This window comes from Lepidochelys kempii, chromosome 7, assembly GCF_965140285.1.
Source record: "Lepidochelys kempii isolate rLepKem1 chromosome 7, rLepKem1.hap1, whole genome shotgun sequence".
In the NCBI taxonomy this organism is placed as follows: Eukaryota; Metazoa; Chordata; order Testudines; family Cheloniidae; genus Lepidochelys; species Lepidochelys kempii.
The window spans coordinates 67,196,036-67,213,256 of NC_136386.1; the positions used below are offsets into that span (position 1 = coordinate 67,196,036).

Below are 17,221 nucleotides of genomic sequence, written 5' to 3' on the forward strand. Positions count from 1 at the left end.
TGATTTCAGCTGGAATTCTGTCTGGAATGAAAAATAATATTCCTTTATTCTGTGCTGGTCAATTAACCATTGAGGGATTTCCTGTCCCAGAATCAATGGTCACAAAAAAACCCACTCTTTATAACTTAACATGATTAAACTTACATGTGATTGTTGTTTGTGCATCTAAGCAACAGAAACAAAGATAACAAAATAAGACAAAGACAACTTCATTCCTAGTCTGACCCTATTGACTTCCGTGGGGTTATATTTGTCCTGTTAAACTAGCTCCTACACCTTACATGATCGGTTTGATAAGTATGAGAATGAGACAGAAATCAAGCTCTCTCAGGAATAACAGACCACAGCTAGCCTGCTTACTTGCTAGCTTAATGCCCAGGCACCCCAATGAGAACAGCTGGACCCCAATTGAGACACCTGGTTGGCCAAGCTGCCTGATTAGCTGAGGGAATCAGCAGACCTGCTCTTAAAACCAGCAGCAGGAGCAAGGCACTGGCTACTCAAAACATTCCTCTAAGGCTCTGATAGTGTCTATGCTTGTTTGTTCCCAGCCCTACTCTTGTTTTCACTCACTCCAGGTAACCTGGCTCTGACTCCAGCTCTGACCTCAGGCTCTGACTCCAGCTCATCAGACCCTCACCTCTGATTCCTGACTTTAGTTCTGATCCTTGGCTCTGGCATCTGCCCCCCCAAGCTCTGCTCTGATCACCAGGTATGATTTCCATTTCCTGATCCCTGACAAGCTCTACATGCAAAACCAAGATGTACACAGCACTAAAATGAAGAGTTGGTGTCCCTTTAAAGAAGTATGCACTGGTGGTCTGTTACCTCTAGAAACTTTTGAAGCTAATACTTAGTTTAAATAGTCAGTATGAATACAGGAGGCAGATTGGGGAGGGGAACTGTTGTTGAATGAACAATTCTACACCCCAAATAAGCCTTCACCTTGGCACAGGGAAGGATGACTACTCTTTGCAGCTTGCTCCAGCTGCCTTGATGGGGGAGAGGGAGAGTGAAGTGTAAACTCCTGTCTTTGCTGTAATGCTGGTGTGCTGGTATTAAAAATCCTTGTTAAATGATATGTTAGGCCCTTTTCAGGCAAACAGTTTTGCATAAAAATTGTAGATCCCAAAGGGTGTCTATCAGAAAGCTGCCAGGTTTGGATTCAGAGAAGCACCTCAATATCTGGATCTGGACCTCTTTAGTGAGCTATGCCTCTCGTGACAATAGCCTTTCCCATAGTTTCTCTCTTCCAGAATTCTGAAATGCAGAAGCGAATAAGGATGTGAATTTAACTGGGTGAAAGGAAGATGCCTTGCCTACCGTCAGATTCTGGCAGATGCTTATTTTATCAAACCTGGTGCACCAGTGTCTGACCCCAAACTATGACAGCTGTTCCTTCCCTTAGCTTCTCAGCGTGAGGGGAAAGGAATTCTAGACCACTGTATAATTAGATATGCCTTTCTTGAGGAGAGGAATTGCAAGAATTCTCCAGAGGGATGGTGCTTTCAGACACAGATCTGGAGCTAGAGGGGTAGAATAGCTTAGTGCACTGTGCAACCTTAGGGAAGCCACCCAATCCTTCTGTGCCTCAGTTTCCTCATCTGTAAATTAGAAGGGGTGATATTCTTGGTTTGGCGAGGATTAGCTAAAAATTCTACCCGAGACTGGTCACTTCTATGCTTCCTGTGAAACAGGCATGCAAAGAGCTCCATCAGATTTCATCACCCAACTTCCCTAAGACTGTGCCAATGGCTAGAGAACAGCTGGGGAGGTCGGGGGAGAAGCCCCAGACTGCCTACTGAAATGCGAAGCCTAGTAGTCCACAAAACTACACGGGGCTCTTCTGACAAATTTTGTTGTACTCAAAATGACTCCCAAGTCCAAGTAGCTTCCCTTGCCCCTGCCCCTTGCTACCTGCTCCCTTTGCTGTCAGTGGGAGCAGCACTGAGCCCCAAATCACCATGATAGTGTAGCAGTGACCCCGGGAAGAGCCCTCAGGGTGGGAGTAAGGGATGAGAAGGCAACTATAAAGATTTCCACTGGTCAGACATACAGTCTTGAAGGAGCTTTCTAATTCTTGTACCAAGCTCTGCAGGGAGCCTTTTCATCTTCTGAATGCTAAACAACTGCCCACTTATACTAAAGAGATATCCTAACACATGAGCACTATATTAGGGACAAGGGAGACCATTCACACTGCAAATTACTGCTACACATCCCCACAGGAGCTTTCATTCCCTCTGTCTCTGGACTGCATGCAGCTGAATCTCCCCAAGTTACAGACCACTAATCTTCCTTACCTTCTGAGGCGGGGAGAGGGATTGCAACATATTAGATCTCTGGCCAATAGCTCGATTCAAAAGTGCCTCCTTACTCTGTTAAAAATAAGCACAGAGTTTTATGGGCGTCAAGGCAGGTTGTTCAAAGATGTGAGGTTAAAAAGCAATATGGGGAGCGGATGGACATATTCTAATTTTTGCACTTTAATACCTATGGTCACATTCTATTCAGTCTCTCCTTCCTACAGGAGATTTTGTCTCCGTTTGACCTATAGAGTGAAAAAAACCAAGGGTCAGGTTTCCTTTTATTTGGTGGGTCTTCTGACACTCCAAATGCATGAAAAATAATTCCTATTTAAAACACACTAAAGAAGGCATTTACCTCCTGTGCAGTTATCTGATGGTTAAACATTTTGCTATAGTTCAATTTAACCCATAAATCTGAGACACTTTTATTTATATACTTTTGATTTAATAATGCCTTCTTGGCACGGCAACCTGTACAATGGCTGCCAAAGTTTAAGAGACAAACCTCAGGTTACTGTCAGCAGTAGAAAACAATAAATCGTCCAGCCAGATTGAGCTTCACAATATGTTTGGGGTTTAACGCCAGTTCTTGAGTAAGATAAATGTTGTATTAACACAAATAGAAAGAGAACTGTTTACGAAGCTGTAGGCTGGAATTGTAAGTTGGTAACTCCAGGTTTTGCATAGTTTTTTATGTGTCTACAACAACTCTTCTAATTGGCTGCAGTGCTGCTCAGATTATAGTCCAAGTTAGCTAGCCCTTTACCATATGATCTCTCTCAAACACTTAATTTACACGTTAATAAAGAAACAGTCTCCTTTTCAAGTCAGTTTTAAAGATTTTTTTAATCTAGGCTTATTTTCCATGATATCGGTTGGAGGTACGAAGTCTGCCCTGTTAAATGGAAACTAATTAACAGGGGTGGCGGGGGAGGAAGGATGGATGAAAGTACACATTTACATCTTAATCATGTTCTGTTTTTTGTTTAAGCTTTCATTTACTTGTTTGGCTTCCCACAATTTAAGATGCAATCAATAAAATAACTTTTTGATAACTACAGAGTAACTTTTGCTGCTTTGGATCTATCTAGCCCAAGGGGTCCATAGCTCTGAGACATGTAACCTGGTTGTCTAGCAGTTGATCTAACCTGAAGAAATGTGGACTCCCCCCGCAAACACACCCACCCACCCTCTGGTAAGTTTGGGAGGTGAGAGCTGTTAGCTTGGGGTAAAGCCTTCTCTGAACCATGTACCTCTTTGCTGGCTGGCTGGCAAGTAGCTGAGATGGAACCAGCCTCCACATCCTCTTAAAATGTTGCTCTGTTATGTGGTTGTCAGATGGGGCAGAGCCACAGATTCTTGCCCCTTGAAGGTAATGGATGCAGGTGGTCATGCAATGACTAAAGCAGCATTATGCAGTTGCTATAAGGCTGAAGCAGCCCTCAGAATAGGCTGCAGGACTCAAAGAGACTGCAGCGCTTTTGTGAGCCATGCAGAAAGCTTTTACCTCACTCACGATCAGTCTCAAGAAATGCAGAACGTAATTCCTTAGTTGTAAAGAGCATGCAGTAAGTTTCAGCAGTTCAGTGGGACCTGAAGTGCTGCAGAATGAGACATCTACAATATGCAGGGATTTCAGATTTCTCTGGTTCTAAATCTGGGACTTGTTAATACATATTCAGACTTAACCAATGCCGAAAAGTCCATGATAGATCGGTGACCGTTTTAAAGTGTGATATCTCACAAGCCACCAAGGCTAGAAACAACTGTCATATCCTTGGAAAGCTGATAATCTTGGCTTCCCAAGTGTATAAAACATCTGCTTCCAGACCTGATAGGTTAGGGGATTAAAAATAAAAATGCACAAACTCTTAGTTCTGTATCTCATCTTATGTTCCCCAGGTGAATCTATGTTAGTTTCCTCTGTAACTAGATACCAATATTTTGTGTCACATGAAAGATTAGACTGACCTCACATGTCAAAGCATTATCTAACTTATGCCACTCATGAAACATTATCTGTTTAAGTCATATCAGATTTTAGTGAAATTCTGTCTTTCTAGATTTTTTGAATCTCAATAGTTTTGCAAAACTTACAGAATACTTTCAGGTTCAAGAGGAGCTACAATGGCTGAATGAAGTTTCCTTCATATAGTGTCAAAGGAGCAAAGCCTAACATTCTCTGCCTAATGTAAGCATTTCATTGTAGGTCCTCTTAAATGGAACTGCCTGAGTGTGGCAAAATGGGCATCAAATTGCATCTCAGATTTCACATAAAGAGGGAAGTACAAATACTAACTCTTATATCTTCTGGAACGATGCAGCAGTTTTAAGGAAACATCCAATATCATTGTACTTATGTTAAATCAAGTGTCCTCTTGGCTTCACTGCCCAGAAACTTTGAACCAGAAAACATTTTCTTTTTTTTTAGCACTATTCCTGGCCTAGTAAGCAGAGACAACATGGTGATTTTTTTAAAGTCCATTTTCCTTCCAGAGGACCAGTACAACTACTGATAGTTGTTGAATATTAGCCATGCTTACCCCTCCCTTCATTCACCTCCCCACCCCACAAAAAAAAATTTACAATAACAGGGGGAAAGTTTTCATATCTTGGAAGAGAACTTGGTTTTATATCTGGTTTTGAGGATTTAAGATCCATGTCACTTTTCACAAGAACAGGCATGTTAACAAGTGTCCTGGTCAAATTCCTACCTCCCTACCCACATTACCTGTGCTATTTCATCAGCAAACTTGTTTTTTGCTTGCTGTTCTAAACAGCTGAGTGGTTTTCCTGTGGACTGTTCCGCCCCACGAGGATCTCTGTAGGAAGAATGAATGAAAGATCACTCCATGGTACTTAGCTACAGTAACAGCTTGTTCAGGTCCTTTGGAATGCAAGGTAAGATAAATACTGCAGGTTTACATATTCTGTGTGAAAAACCTAACTAAAAAGTCTTATGTGGTTTATCCTGGGGAGTCTGGGTTGGGACAGAAAATGAGTGCTAAGTCTGCCATCAATTAGGGGTTTCTGGGAATGCAAAATTCCAAATTGTTTATATGAGATTGGTGGAAAGATCACTGGCTGTCAGAATGAAAATACATGTAACTGGGCTCTTCTCTGCTGCTGACTTTTCAAAAACTAATTAATAAGAACTTAACTATAAATTATTGGTTCCATGTAATTCTCCTGGGAGCTGAATTAGGTTTTGCAATTAATTAATTAATTCTGCTCTCTCATGCCCTTGCCAGTTTTCCAAATGTGGTTCAGCCTTTGATATGATATTAAGTGGCTATGGAACAGTGTGTGGAGGTCTCCTTTGTTGCCATGATGTAAATGCTCAAGTGTACATAAACTTTAACTGCTTAGATAATGAAGCAAAAGCATATGCACTGCTTAACTCAGCAGCGTTAATTTCAGAAACTGGGAGGGTAAAGGAGCAACAGAGGAAAGGCTTTTGCAGCTGAAGCTACTTCAAAATCAGTGGGACCAATTTAGGGCTGAGTCCTGCTGTCCTTACTCAGGTGAGGAATCCAATTGTATTCAATGGGATAACTCCACTAAGTAAAACAAGCAGGATTTCCCGTTAGTAGCCAAACTGCTCTGCTGGTTAATCCTGGCTCTGCTTTAAGAATAAGAAAGAGTTGGCATGTGTCATAATGTGTAATTTGGTCACTTGTGCTTCTTGTTTCATGCAGTAGCATGATGGCCTCAATCTGATGCACTATTCCTTAGGGTACTTGCATGCATGCTCTTTCCCAGACTCTGTAAGATGGTGTTTACCAGGACAGCAGTAGCAAAACTGAAACTGAACTGACAGCAGCAGACATATGAAGAGATGGGTGAGGTATGATGGAGAGCAGGTTTGGTGCTATGGCTTTTGCCCCACCATCCTAAAGACCCTTCTGAAAATCAACAGAGGAACAGAAACCCCCTTATCAATCTCTTAGAGGATTTTTTTTAAAAAATCAGGACGTACTCATTCAGTCTCTCTTTTTTTGGTAAGTGAAGTTGACTGCCTCCCTCTAACACAGCTGGATGGTGCATCTCATAGGAGACTACACAACAACAAAAAATACGTAGCAACACAGGCGTTCGAAATAAAGCAATTGTTAATGGGCTATGGAGCCTTCTATATCGAGACTATTGTTTTAAATCTGCTCTGAGTTGGTAATGACCAAAATCCTTTTCCATCCAAAACCTCATGCAGTGGCATAAGTAGAATCATAGAATATCAGGGTTGGAAGGGACCTCAGGAGATCATCTAGTCCAACCCCCTGTAGTCCTGTTCAGGTTTACATTACACCACAGAAGTTACAACTTCATTTGGCACTAATTGGCAGTTTCGTTCAAAATCTCAATGGAGATACTAAGCACTGAACAGACTGTGAAATCTGATCTCCTCACCCTTAGGGGTAATTTCTCCTAAAGAGTATTGGGGCATGCTGGCTGGGCAACAGGGAGGAAGCTTGCACTGCTCCTGGCTGCTTCCCCATAATGCCTGTGAATAAAAGGGAGGATTTCAGGTGGAAAATGACAAGCATTAATTAATGAAGAAAATGTAAAAATAAACTTAATACCAGGGCCCCAAATACATTATTGGGATTGGTATCTTGAAATCTCAAGAGTTTTTTGTTGGTTTTTTTTGGGGGGGGGTTGAATTCAGTATTTCTAGGGTTACTGAAAGGAAAGATTTAAAGGGACACAGTCAGCATAAAACATTCTCGCTTCCCTCTGGTATTTTTTGCCTATTGTTTCAAGTAAGAGATAAAAATGATAGAACTGAAAAGTTAGGGTCAAAAAGTTATTTTGTTTCAGTTTGATTGCTTTGTCTATTTGACAATATTTTGTGTGTCTAGTCAGGTTCACTCTTTCACCTGCGTTGTCAGGTTCCCCTGTTTGTGTGGGGAAATAGAAAATAGCAGGCAATAGTAGCTGGAGGGGTGTACATGAAACTATTTTTAACTTGTTTTTAATTGGCTAGAATTAAAGTTCACTGTTACTTTAAATGGTCATAAGCTACTTGTAATTTACAAAAAAAGTGATGGTTAGTCATCTCCTATTATTCTGAAAGGAATCAGAGGATTGTTGAGCTTTTGCCTATCATGTCAAGTGTGCAGTTCACAAGTGCCAGTAATTACATGAACAATAGTGAGAAAAATGACAATGAGGAAATTAATCAAGCATAAGAAACAGACCATCATCATTACAGCATGTTTTGTTATAATTTTGGGCCCATAGGCCTGTTCATATGTTTAACACTGTGTTGGTCTATAGACTGTGTTTCAAGCATTAAATGCCTTTTTAATGTATTACAAATCTTTGGGGTTATAAACATAATATATCCACAATTATTTTTCCACTGACCTGGAAATTCCAGCAAATCTTTGATTAAAGAGGAAATGGGTGAAAATATGTTTTGTGTTTTGTTTTTTTTACAGCTGTTTAAATTTATTTTTCTACAGAGAAGAGGTAAACTACTCTGGCTCGACAGACAGGTTATGGGCATAGCTGAAATTGAAAAGCTCTCCAGAGAAGAGCCGTCAAGGAGGCTTATTGCCGTGGCCCAACACAAGGCATAGTCCTGCTGTCTTCATTTATGTAAGTAATCATTACTTGCATGAGTAGCCCTACTGAAGTCCATTTGGTACTTTATGGTTAGGGCCTTGAAGACATTGCTCTAATGGTAATTCTTGCATTTGCTTCAAGGATGACAAGCATTTGGCATGAATAAAAATACTTATTTTTTGTCATCTTAAAACACACCTTTACGGTACTGAAAACAACCTTTTTAAATTTCATGGCTGTGGCTATCAATTCACCTTTCCCACAACAGATCTTAAATAAAAGTTGCTAGTAACTGAACTTATTTATCTTGAAATGGAGACTTAGGAAACATCTGACTGAAATATTTAAGGGATTATACATTAGTATGGATGATGAGAATATTCAGATTTAGAATAGTAAAAATTTTAAATAATCAAGAGATCTGGAAGGGATATAAACTCCCATGCTGCAGAGCATAAGCTAACTTCTATGGGGAACAGGAGGAAACTTGCCCTAGGGACAGGTTATCCCAGAACTGCCTATTGAAGGGTTTCTAGCATCTTGATCTGAGGTATCTGCTGTCAGTGACAGGATACTGAACTTACTGGACCAGTGGTATGATCATGTATGGCAGTTTGTACGTTCAGAAAATACAAAGAGTGTAGTGAAAACTCATCAGTCTCTTTTCTTACCATCTCCCTCAAAACTGATAAGTTTAGAAGAAAAGGAAATCTCTTTTCACAAAGTATGAAGTTAGTGTGTGGTGTTCCTAGAAATGAGAGATGGATAACAAGTCACCTGATCAATTCCTCTGCAAGTACAAGTTAGGTCCCTACACAGTTTTTACTAGTGCTCAGTTTAATTTGAAGAGTCCGAACCTATGGGACTCCCATCACTTCCCTTCAAAGGGAAAATTCACCAGCTTTTAGACTTTACTTTGGGGAAGCCATTCTTGATATTTTGCCTTGATTTTCCCTTTTTTGATTTCATCCCACTTTCTTATGTGCACCACCATAAGTAATTCCTCTCAATACTTACTATTTACATCTTTCACATATTAATATACAGTAATATTCCTCCATACTTTTAATCATTGCTTTGCTAAAAGTATAATTAGTCATTCTGATCATCTGCACTCATTCCACTTTGGCTCTCTCTCTGGTAATGAATGAGGTGCTCAGAGCCACCTAACTACAGCAAATGCAACACTTCTGCTACAGTTTATTATCTGGTTTCAGAGTTGCAGCTGTGTTAGTCTGTATCCGCAAAAAGGAAAGGAGGACTTGTGGCACCTTAGAGACTAACAAATTTATTTGAGCATAAGCTTTCGTGAGCTACAGCTCACTTTATTGGATGCATGCAGTGGAAAATACAGTGGGGAGATTTATATACACAGAGAACATGAAACAATGGGTGTTACCATACACACAGTTTATTATCTGTATAATAGTAATGCCTAGAGGCCCAAGCCCCATTGTACAAACATGTAATCAAAGGCCCCAAAGATTTTACAATCAAGTTGAGCTACAGATATACAGGACTATTTCCTACTCCCTGAGGTAATTAAAGCTTGTCTGTATTTAGTCAAAATTACAAAGGCCTTTTTTTGTTGTTGTTGCCATGTAACATTTTCAGTTTGCATCTGATCTACTGTCCCCATCACACCTATATTTCTTCCTCCCACTGAATATCAGTGCATGGGAGTATCTTTTCCCGGTGTATATGTACTTACCTTTTACTATAGTTAATTTCATTTTGTTACTTTCTGCTCATATTGTTAGCCACACTTAGGCACACGAATCTCTGTTTAGGCACATACAGGCTGATTTGAGGCAAGTAAAATTGATATTTAGGTAGAAAAAAAAATAGAGAGATTTTAAGCAAATAGGGCTTCAAGTATCTTTGTATTGTCTCTGTCCTCACTGGCATTCACATTTCCCAGTTTAATATTACCTGTTAATTTAATTAACATTAACCCTTTTCTCTTTGGAACCTCACTAATGTGAGGATGGGCTAGTGGTCTTCAGCCACCTAGCATTCTTCCATTACAATAAGTGTTAGTACTACTTCCCACCGGACATCCATTAGATTTCTTAATTCCCCTGCCACCTGCCAAATACATTGCCTTTCTAAACTGGTGAATCCATTCCTTACAATGGTGAATTCATGTAGCTCATGTTTTCTCATTACCAATTAGTTCTTCCTTGTCTGTAAGAAGTTGATCTGGGAGGTCACAGGGTACCAAGTTATCTTCTAGTTATGCTTTTATAATCAGTAAATACTTGCAGTTATGCATGTTAAAATAATGGTAAATAGACCAGATGTAGCAGGGCTGTTGCAGAGGAAGGATTTCCCCTCTCTCCAGTGCCATGTACAGCACTGCATAAATGGTTGTGTATCATGAAGACATGGTGCTTCCTCTCAAGTATAGGATTGGCCTCTGCTGGAGTTAGGACACTGAACTTGATAAGCCAAATTTGTTATGGTATCGTAAACCCCATGTCCCTATGTAATGGTGGCTATCTCTACATGACCACATCCTGTACCAATTTGGTAGGCAGCCTGTTGGAAGTGAGTATGGAAAACAACATACAAATCGGCCACACCATTAGCCTAGGTCTCTCAATTACTGACACAGTTACCTGGCTGACTCTCAACTACATTAAATCTCTTGTAAGCAACCCTACAACAAACCTCAAATATTTGCCTCCAAAGAACCAGGTTATAATGAAAGTTAAGTTGAGTTAAATAGCATCGTTGCTGTTCCAAAATGCCTTCATTTCATATCTTGGGCAATAACTACTCCAGTAAAATTTTATTTAAAACCAGGTCTGTTTTGTGAAATGAGTCTCACAGATGGAACAAAACATTCATTGTCAATGTACTGTTTAAACCTTTATTGTTGCCTTTTTGTTGGTACAAGGAGCTTTTATGCACCAAACAGCTGTATTCATCATGTTTATCTAGAAGGCATCCAGTGTAGTGGAAAAAAGTCTGGAGGACAAAAATCTTGGTTAAGTGCACGAGTACTTTGTGGATGCCGGCATTTTTTTCTGTCCAGTTCCTTTGGTCAGCATGCAAGTCACATACACAGGCACTACCATGCAGACTTGCAAGTCCTGTATAATAGCAACTTTTCATGAACTGTCTACTTTTCCAAGCGATCTCCTCTGAAAATTTTTTCAGCTGCACGACAACATGCTGTACACATGCTTATTATATTCCCTATGATCCTATCATTTCTCAGTCTGTTGCTATTTTGGCCTCTCATTAAGTCACTCTCCAAATATTGTGTACAAGCTATGCGTCAATCATTGTCACAGCTCAGCCCGAAGCTAAGCCAAGCCAGTTCAAAACTAGGAGGAAAAATCGCCAACCAAAGTAAGCACTATATTGAAAACAGTTAACAGTTTAACTTTGGAAAGCTATTTGTGTTCCAAAGGCATCACACAAACCCACTTGACGTAAAAGAAATATACGGCACCATTGCTCCCAAAAATAATTACACACCGTCTAACTACTAAGTATGTACTTAATGGCATTTGAAACTGTTGACAAAAACAGACATTAGAATTTCAAGAATTAAGAATATGACATTGGAAGAAATCCTGTTGGGGTTTTTCCTGCCAAAAAACATTCAAGCTTCCAACTTCTGGACAGAGTGGAGAAGTGTATCAGCTTGAGCTTTTTTGAGCTACAGCATGTCTAAATTCTTTGGTGATTCTTAAATGAAAGATGCTGTAGAAGAGCAAATTCTTGATTAACAAGTACAATAGACACACTAATGTGAAATTAAAAAAGTGCCTCAGATCAATTGCATGCTCTGGTCAATTGCTGTCAGAAGCAGGAGAATGCATTTGTGAAAATTGCAAACAAGCCTGATCCTCTGTAAATATGCAGTATCCTCATGGAATCATGACTCCATGTTTCCTGGATATTGAATCCTACAGACTTTGTACAGTGTTCGCATTCTCAGCTGATGTGAATGAAGTGCTTTATGAAGTTGTTACAAGAGTGAAAGGAGTAAAACACAGTTGCATCTGCATACTCCCTACCTGAGTGGGGGCCTTAGCAGACACGTAGCACAGGTAAATTTAGCAGTCAGACTCACCATGAGTGCTTGGTGAGGATGGGGTTGATAAAGCTGTAGTTTGCAACATACAACAGAAGCAGCCATCTGGAAGTGGCCTAGTAAACCTACGGACTGAGCCTTGCAGTAGAGATGGTGAGAATAGGTTTTGGATGTAGAGAAAGAACTAGAGAGAAATGTTTCCCAGAGGGTGATGTTTCTGATGGAAAGAAGGATGACGCCCTAGTTACAAATTGTACAGTGGGCACAGAAAGAAGGAACCTTACAAAGACCAAAAATCTCGACCAAGAGCTCTGTTCCTGGGACACAATTTCCCAGCTTCCCTAGCTGCAGCCACACACTACTTTTGGCTAGTTTTACATTAGGGGGAAAACACTTCACTCTGAACAGAATGGATTCTAATATTAGCAAATGCCGAGCTGCACAGTGTTCTCAACCCCCTAATGAGAAAGACTACGAAGACTGAAACTCTGGATTCTTAACTTTGTCTCGAAACCAGAATGTGTGCAACTCAAATGCAAAATGACAATATCAGTCAACTTGGAACTGACAGGTGTGCAGTTCTGTGTTTGACTCCCACTGCCTGCTGACTTTGCTAAAAGAACACTGCTTTTGAATTCTGCATTTTTTACCTTTTTAAAGGAATTACACTGAATAAGAATTTGGACATGGAACTTCTGAATGTTGAATAACTTCCTTTTAAAAAATAGCAGACTTGTCCATTTGGGGCTACATTTGCTTCTGCAAAACATTCTATTAAATGATGTCTGACTGAATTTTAAACTTGTTTCCTTGGTGGTTCTTCCTAATCGCATCACTAGTAACCCATTAATAAAATTATGCCAAAAATTTGGCTGCTGATTTTAACTGAAGATTCCTTAGCTTTGGTTCTTCTGCCAAAATAATAATTAAATAATGAGTCCTATACTTTAAAGTGGAAGCTCCTTTTAACCTGTTCCTTAGTTTAAATAGGCTTCAGGAATGTTCTGAAACTCCATTACCTAAGAATTGCCATACTGCCTTGGACTCAACATCCATCTATTCCAGTATCCTATCTTCTACAGTGGGCAGCATCAGGTGAAAGTGAAAGAAGGACACCACACTAGGTCTTGTCCTGGTCACTAGTAGTTAGAGAGGGTCTTAAAACCTGAACCAGGAGGTTTTATATCTCTTTTACAATTGTTGCCATATTCTTGATACCCATTTAAATTTCCAAACCCTTTTTAAATATTAAGTTCTTGGCCTCTGGAATTCCATGGGTCAGTGAGTTCCACAGTTTAAATACTTCCCCCCACAACAGATTTCCTTTATCAGTTTTTAATGTCATTGACTGTTCCCTTTTTCTTGTGGTATGAGACAGGGAGAACAGAAGATTCTGCTGTAGACCATTATTTTATGTACTTTTATCACATCCCTTCATCACCTCTTTTCTAAAGTAAACAATCCCAATGTTTTCAGTCTCCCATCATTATGGATTAAACTGTTCAGCTTCAGTTCCACCACCTGCATGCTATTTATTTAAGTAAGATCTGTATCTAACAATGGTATCCTGTATTTCCAGTCCTAATTTTAAGCATGAGAGGGATGTTTTAAACTTCAGTAATTTCACTGACTTAAAATGTTATAATGTATTTGTTGTCCTTCCCCTCCTCCCCCACCCCCTCCTGTTAGTAGTAGTTATACCCTATCTGGTTCAGCTCCGGGATAGCAATGCAAATAAATCAGTGTAATCGTTTACCAAATTGTCAACAGAAGTTGTGTGCCTAGCACACTCCGGGGGAAGGGGAGTTGAAAATATATAAATTTAAATACAGGCCATACCTCCCGCACAGAAGCAAACGGTAATTCCCCACCCACCCCCAACCTGAAAGTGAAATAAACTTTGTTACAACTTTGGTTGCATTCCCATCTGAACAAAATGCTGAGCGCAATTCATTTGCGCAGACTGGGCAACATCAGCAACAGCAGAAAGTTACAGCTAAAGCTGCATTTTTACTGGTTGGAAAAAATAAAAAGCCATTTCCAACAAAACTGAGGGCTTTAGGGCAAGATCCGAAATTGGAGAGACAAACCAGGATCACTGGTTAAATATCCTGAACTGGTTATTTTTCACCGATTTAGAGGAAGGGAACTCTTTCTCCAGCGCTAAAGTCCTCCCCTTGTACTTTACAAAAACGATTAAACGCAAAGGCTCCCTTTGGTCCGGACAGCTTTTGTTTAAGAAAGCAGGAATCCAACTCTAGAAAAACGGGAGAAACTTCTCAAACATCATGGCGGTTGGGGCTAAATTTCAGAGTGAACTTTCTGCGATTCTTTTGCAAAGCGATCACAGATTGCAGGTCGGCTCCTCCGGCAGCAGAGACACTGTCCCTCCTCCCGGCTCCGCTCAGACGGTGTGCGAAACGATTGCACCCAGCCTAGCGAGCCCACTCGGCAGCCACGGGGGGAAAGGCACCTACCTCGTTCCTCTGGAGCTGGAAGAAGCTGTTCAGATAGCTGGAATTGAGGGACGAGCCCAGCTCCGGGCTGTTCTTGGTGTAGCTGAGATCGGGGTGCTGGGAAGAAGAGGGCTCGGGTCTGAAGGCATCAAAGGCGCTGGCCTGGTGGGTGTCTTGCAGCGACAGATAGACCCAGTTGAGGAGCTGGGCAGGCTGGTAGACAGAAGCAGCACTGGTGTCTATGGCTGACAACAAGCTCATCTTTCCCCAAAACTCTGCCGCCTGCCTGGGTCTCTGTGTTCCCCCTCCCTCCCCTCCTCTCCTCGCTCACTGCCTCCGGTCAGCTCTCCCCGGGATGTTTTCTCCACCCCACGCGCTTCTGCTGGGTCCTTCTCGCTTAGGGGGAGGGGTGCTGCTCTTTATTTTGCTTTAATCCGGCCAGCCCCACACTTTCGTCTCTCCCCCTCCCTCCCCTTCCTAAGGCGATCCGAGCCCCCCGAGCCCCGAGGCACCGCACCGCACGGGCATAGCTGCTGCCGCGGCTGCAAAGTTAGCAGGAAACTTTCTTGTGTGGGTTTTTTCCCCCCTCGTTTTCCTTTTGCTGCCAGATCCGCTATCTGACTTTATTCCCACTCCCCCAGGCAGCCCTGGAGGGGCGGGGCTGATTGACTATGCAACAGCAGCCGATCCAGTCCGCGGGTCATCTGGCTGCATATGGAGCGCCGGGGCGGGGAGATGGAAGTCCGGCGCTGCCGGGAAAGCTGAATGGACTGGCTAATTTGAATATGTATGAGGCTATAGGCCAATCAGTGGACGGCGCCGCCTCCTTCCCTCCCTGCGCGGGGCGGAGGCGAGACGAGTGGCGGCGGAAGGGAATGGAACGCAGCGCGGCTTGGCTCCGAAGTGTGGGTGTTCGTTCGTGCATCTTATGTGCAGACTTTTACCGTGCGTTGTGGGTCTGTCTCTCGCTGCGTGGGTTTCCTTTGTGATCTGCCGGGAGAAGGGCTCGCCTACCAACTGGGACTCCAGTCCCGTGAGGGTGTTTTCATGGTGCCCTGGTAGCTTGCAGTCCCCTCTTCATTTCTCAGGTTTCAGAGTAGCAGCCGTGTTAGTCTGTATTCGCAAAAAGAAAAGGAGGACTTGTGGCACCTTAGAGACTAACCAATTTATTTGAGGATAAGCTTTCCTGAGCTACTTATGCTCAAATAAATTGGTTAGTCTCCAAGGTGCCACAAGTACTCCTTTTCTCTTCATTTCTGTTTCTCACCAGGGCTAAGGACTCATTATTGGTGGGCCTGTCCCACTCAATCTTTGTCAAAACGCCAGGTCCGCAAAAGGTTCCTTGGCTATTGAGGCTGTGCCAAGACCTTGCAGAGTGAAGGTTTCCCAAATAAGGCAGGAGAGTGGTGTGAGCTCGGAAAGCCAGCTAGGTAGACCGGGATTGGCTTCTTGAGGAGCCATGGTGCAGTTAGCATACAATGAAGGGATAACTACCTAGGCCTTTTAAGGAGTCAACAGCAGAAAAGCAGAAGAGGGGTTATTCTTCTTTTGGGAAAGTGCCTGAGTGGGGGTAATTACTGCTCCAAAAGCTTTTCCATCCTGCCTTCTCTGTACTGTCTGAAGATTGTGGCAGAGTAGCCATTTCTCACTACAAATCCCATGGCAATGAAACCAAGACTTTTTGCAAAGCTAGAGTCTCTGCATGAAGGTGACAATTTACATTTGAGCAAAACCCCTTGAGTTATCAGAGGCTAAAAACACAACCACCTTCCCAGAATGTATTTGGTTTGTTTTGGTTTTAAGAATCCCATCATTTTCTTTGCTTAGATAACTGAAAAACATCAACACTTTGACCCTTCAGACTTGGCTTATGAGTCGGCCTTAACGAGCGCTATGTGTGCTGTTCATATGGAAGAAAAATGTTGTTCTGAAAAAGCAAAGTTACAAATGTTTTGGAAATGCAGGGCTGAGTGTGCACAGTAGAAAATACCATTAAGCTGTCAGCTAAAAATTCAAAAGATGGATGTGTTTTGCATATGGGAGTAGCTAGTTAACTGCACAGCTATCTGGTTACAGGAATTTATAAACTCAGTTGCTGAAGATGGAGCTTGTAAAGTCCAGAGGCTTGGAGCAAGGGATGGTGGAGTTTGTAAAATGAAGCAAGATGCTAAAGGCCTTATCTGCTGAGAAGCTGGATCAGTTTCGCATACTGGTATATTTAAAACAATACCCCCCCCCCCCCCCACACACACACACACTTGGGATGCAGTTGTACTGGTATAAAATGGTTTATATCAGTATAACTTTTTCCAGTATAGGAAGAGCAATAAGCTATACTGGTGAAAGAACCATTTATACCAGTATAGCTATTCACACAATTGGTTGTACTGATAAATAACACCACTCTTTAACCAATATAGTTATGCCAGTACAAAAGCAGGCCTTAGTGGTTCTGCAAGCCCATTATCTCTGGAATAAGGAATTATTGAGATCTGCTGATAAGGGTGAATGAGACACAAAATACTGTCCCTGCCTCGAGAGCTCACACTTCAACAGGCAGGCAGAGCGGTGCACTCGGAAGCCCAGATGAGTGCTTGAAATTGTGTCTTTGGTGTAATGGACTCCCTTTTTTTGTGCATGTTAATTACCATGTCACACACGGAGTATTTTCTATCCCAGTTTTCCTGGATAAATAAAAGATGTCAGATCCAGCCTTCATTTGGCATCTTGACCTCTCATTGAAGGTAATGCGAGTCCTTAATAAAAGTGGATACGACATGGCTTGTGTGATGAGTATCAAAAATATAGAGTGTGTGGCTGATTTAATGTTGCACTTA

General features: G+C 41.7%; 1 protein-coding gene and 1 long non-coding RNA gene across 3 annotated transcripts in view; one reads left to right on the forward strand and one right to left on the reverse strand.

Moving 5' to 3' along the window:
* The window catches only part of LOC140914709 (uncharacterized), a 149,622-nt gene extending 148,987 nt beyond the window's left edge, over positions 1-635 (forward strand). Inside the window, exon 3 of the long non-coding RNA XR_012159963.1 lies at positions 579-635. This is a non-coding gene — a long non-coding RNA (uncharacterized LOC140914709). The remainder of the gene's footprint in view (positions 1-578) is intronic.
* The window catches only part of ZCCHC24 (zinc finger CCHC-type containing 24), a 154,716-nt gene extending 139,858 nt beyond the window's left edge, over positions 1-14,858 (reverse strand). Inside the window, exon 1 of one of the 2 annotated variants that reach the window (XM_073353236.2) lies at positions 14,406-14,858. In XM_073353236.2, coding sequence (XP_073209337.1) covers positions 14,406-14,645 — 240 coding nt within the window. In that variant the 5' untranslated portion in view covers positions 14,646-14,858. The remainder of the gene's footprint in view (positions 1-14,405) is intronic. The other variant, XM_073353237.2, reaches the window with a different exon arrangement.
* Positions 14,859-17,221: the final 2,363 nt, after the last annotated feature.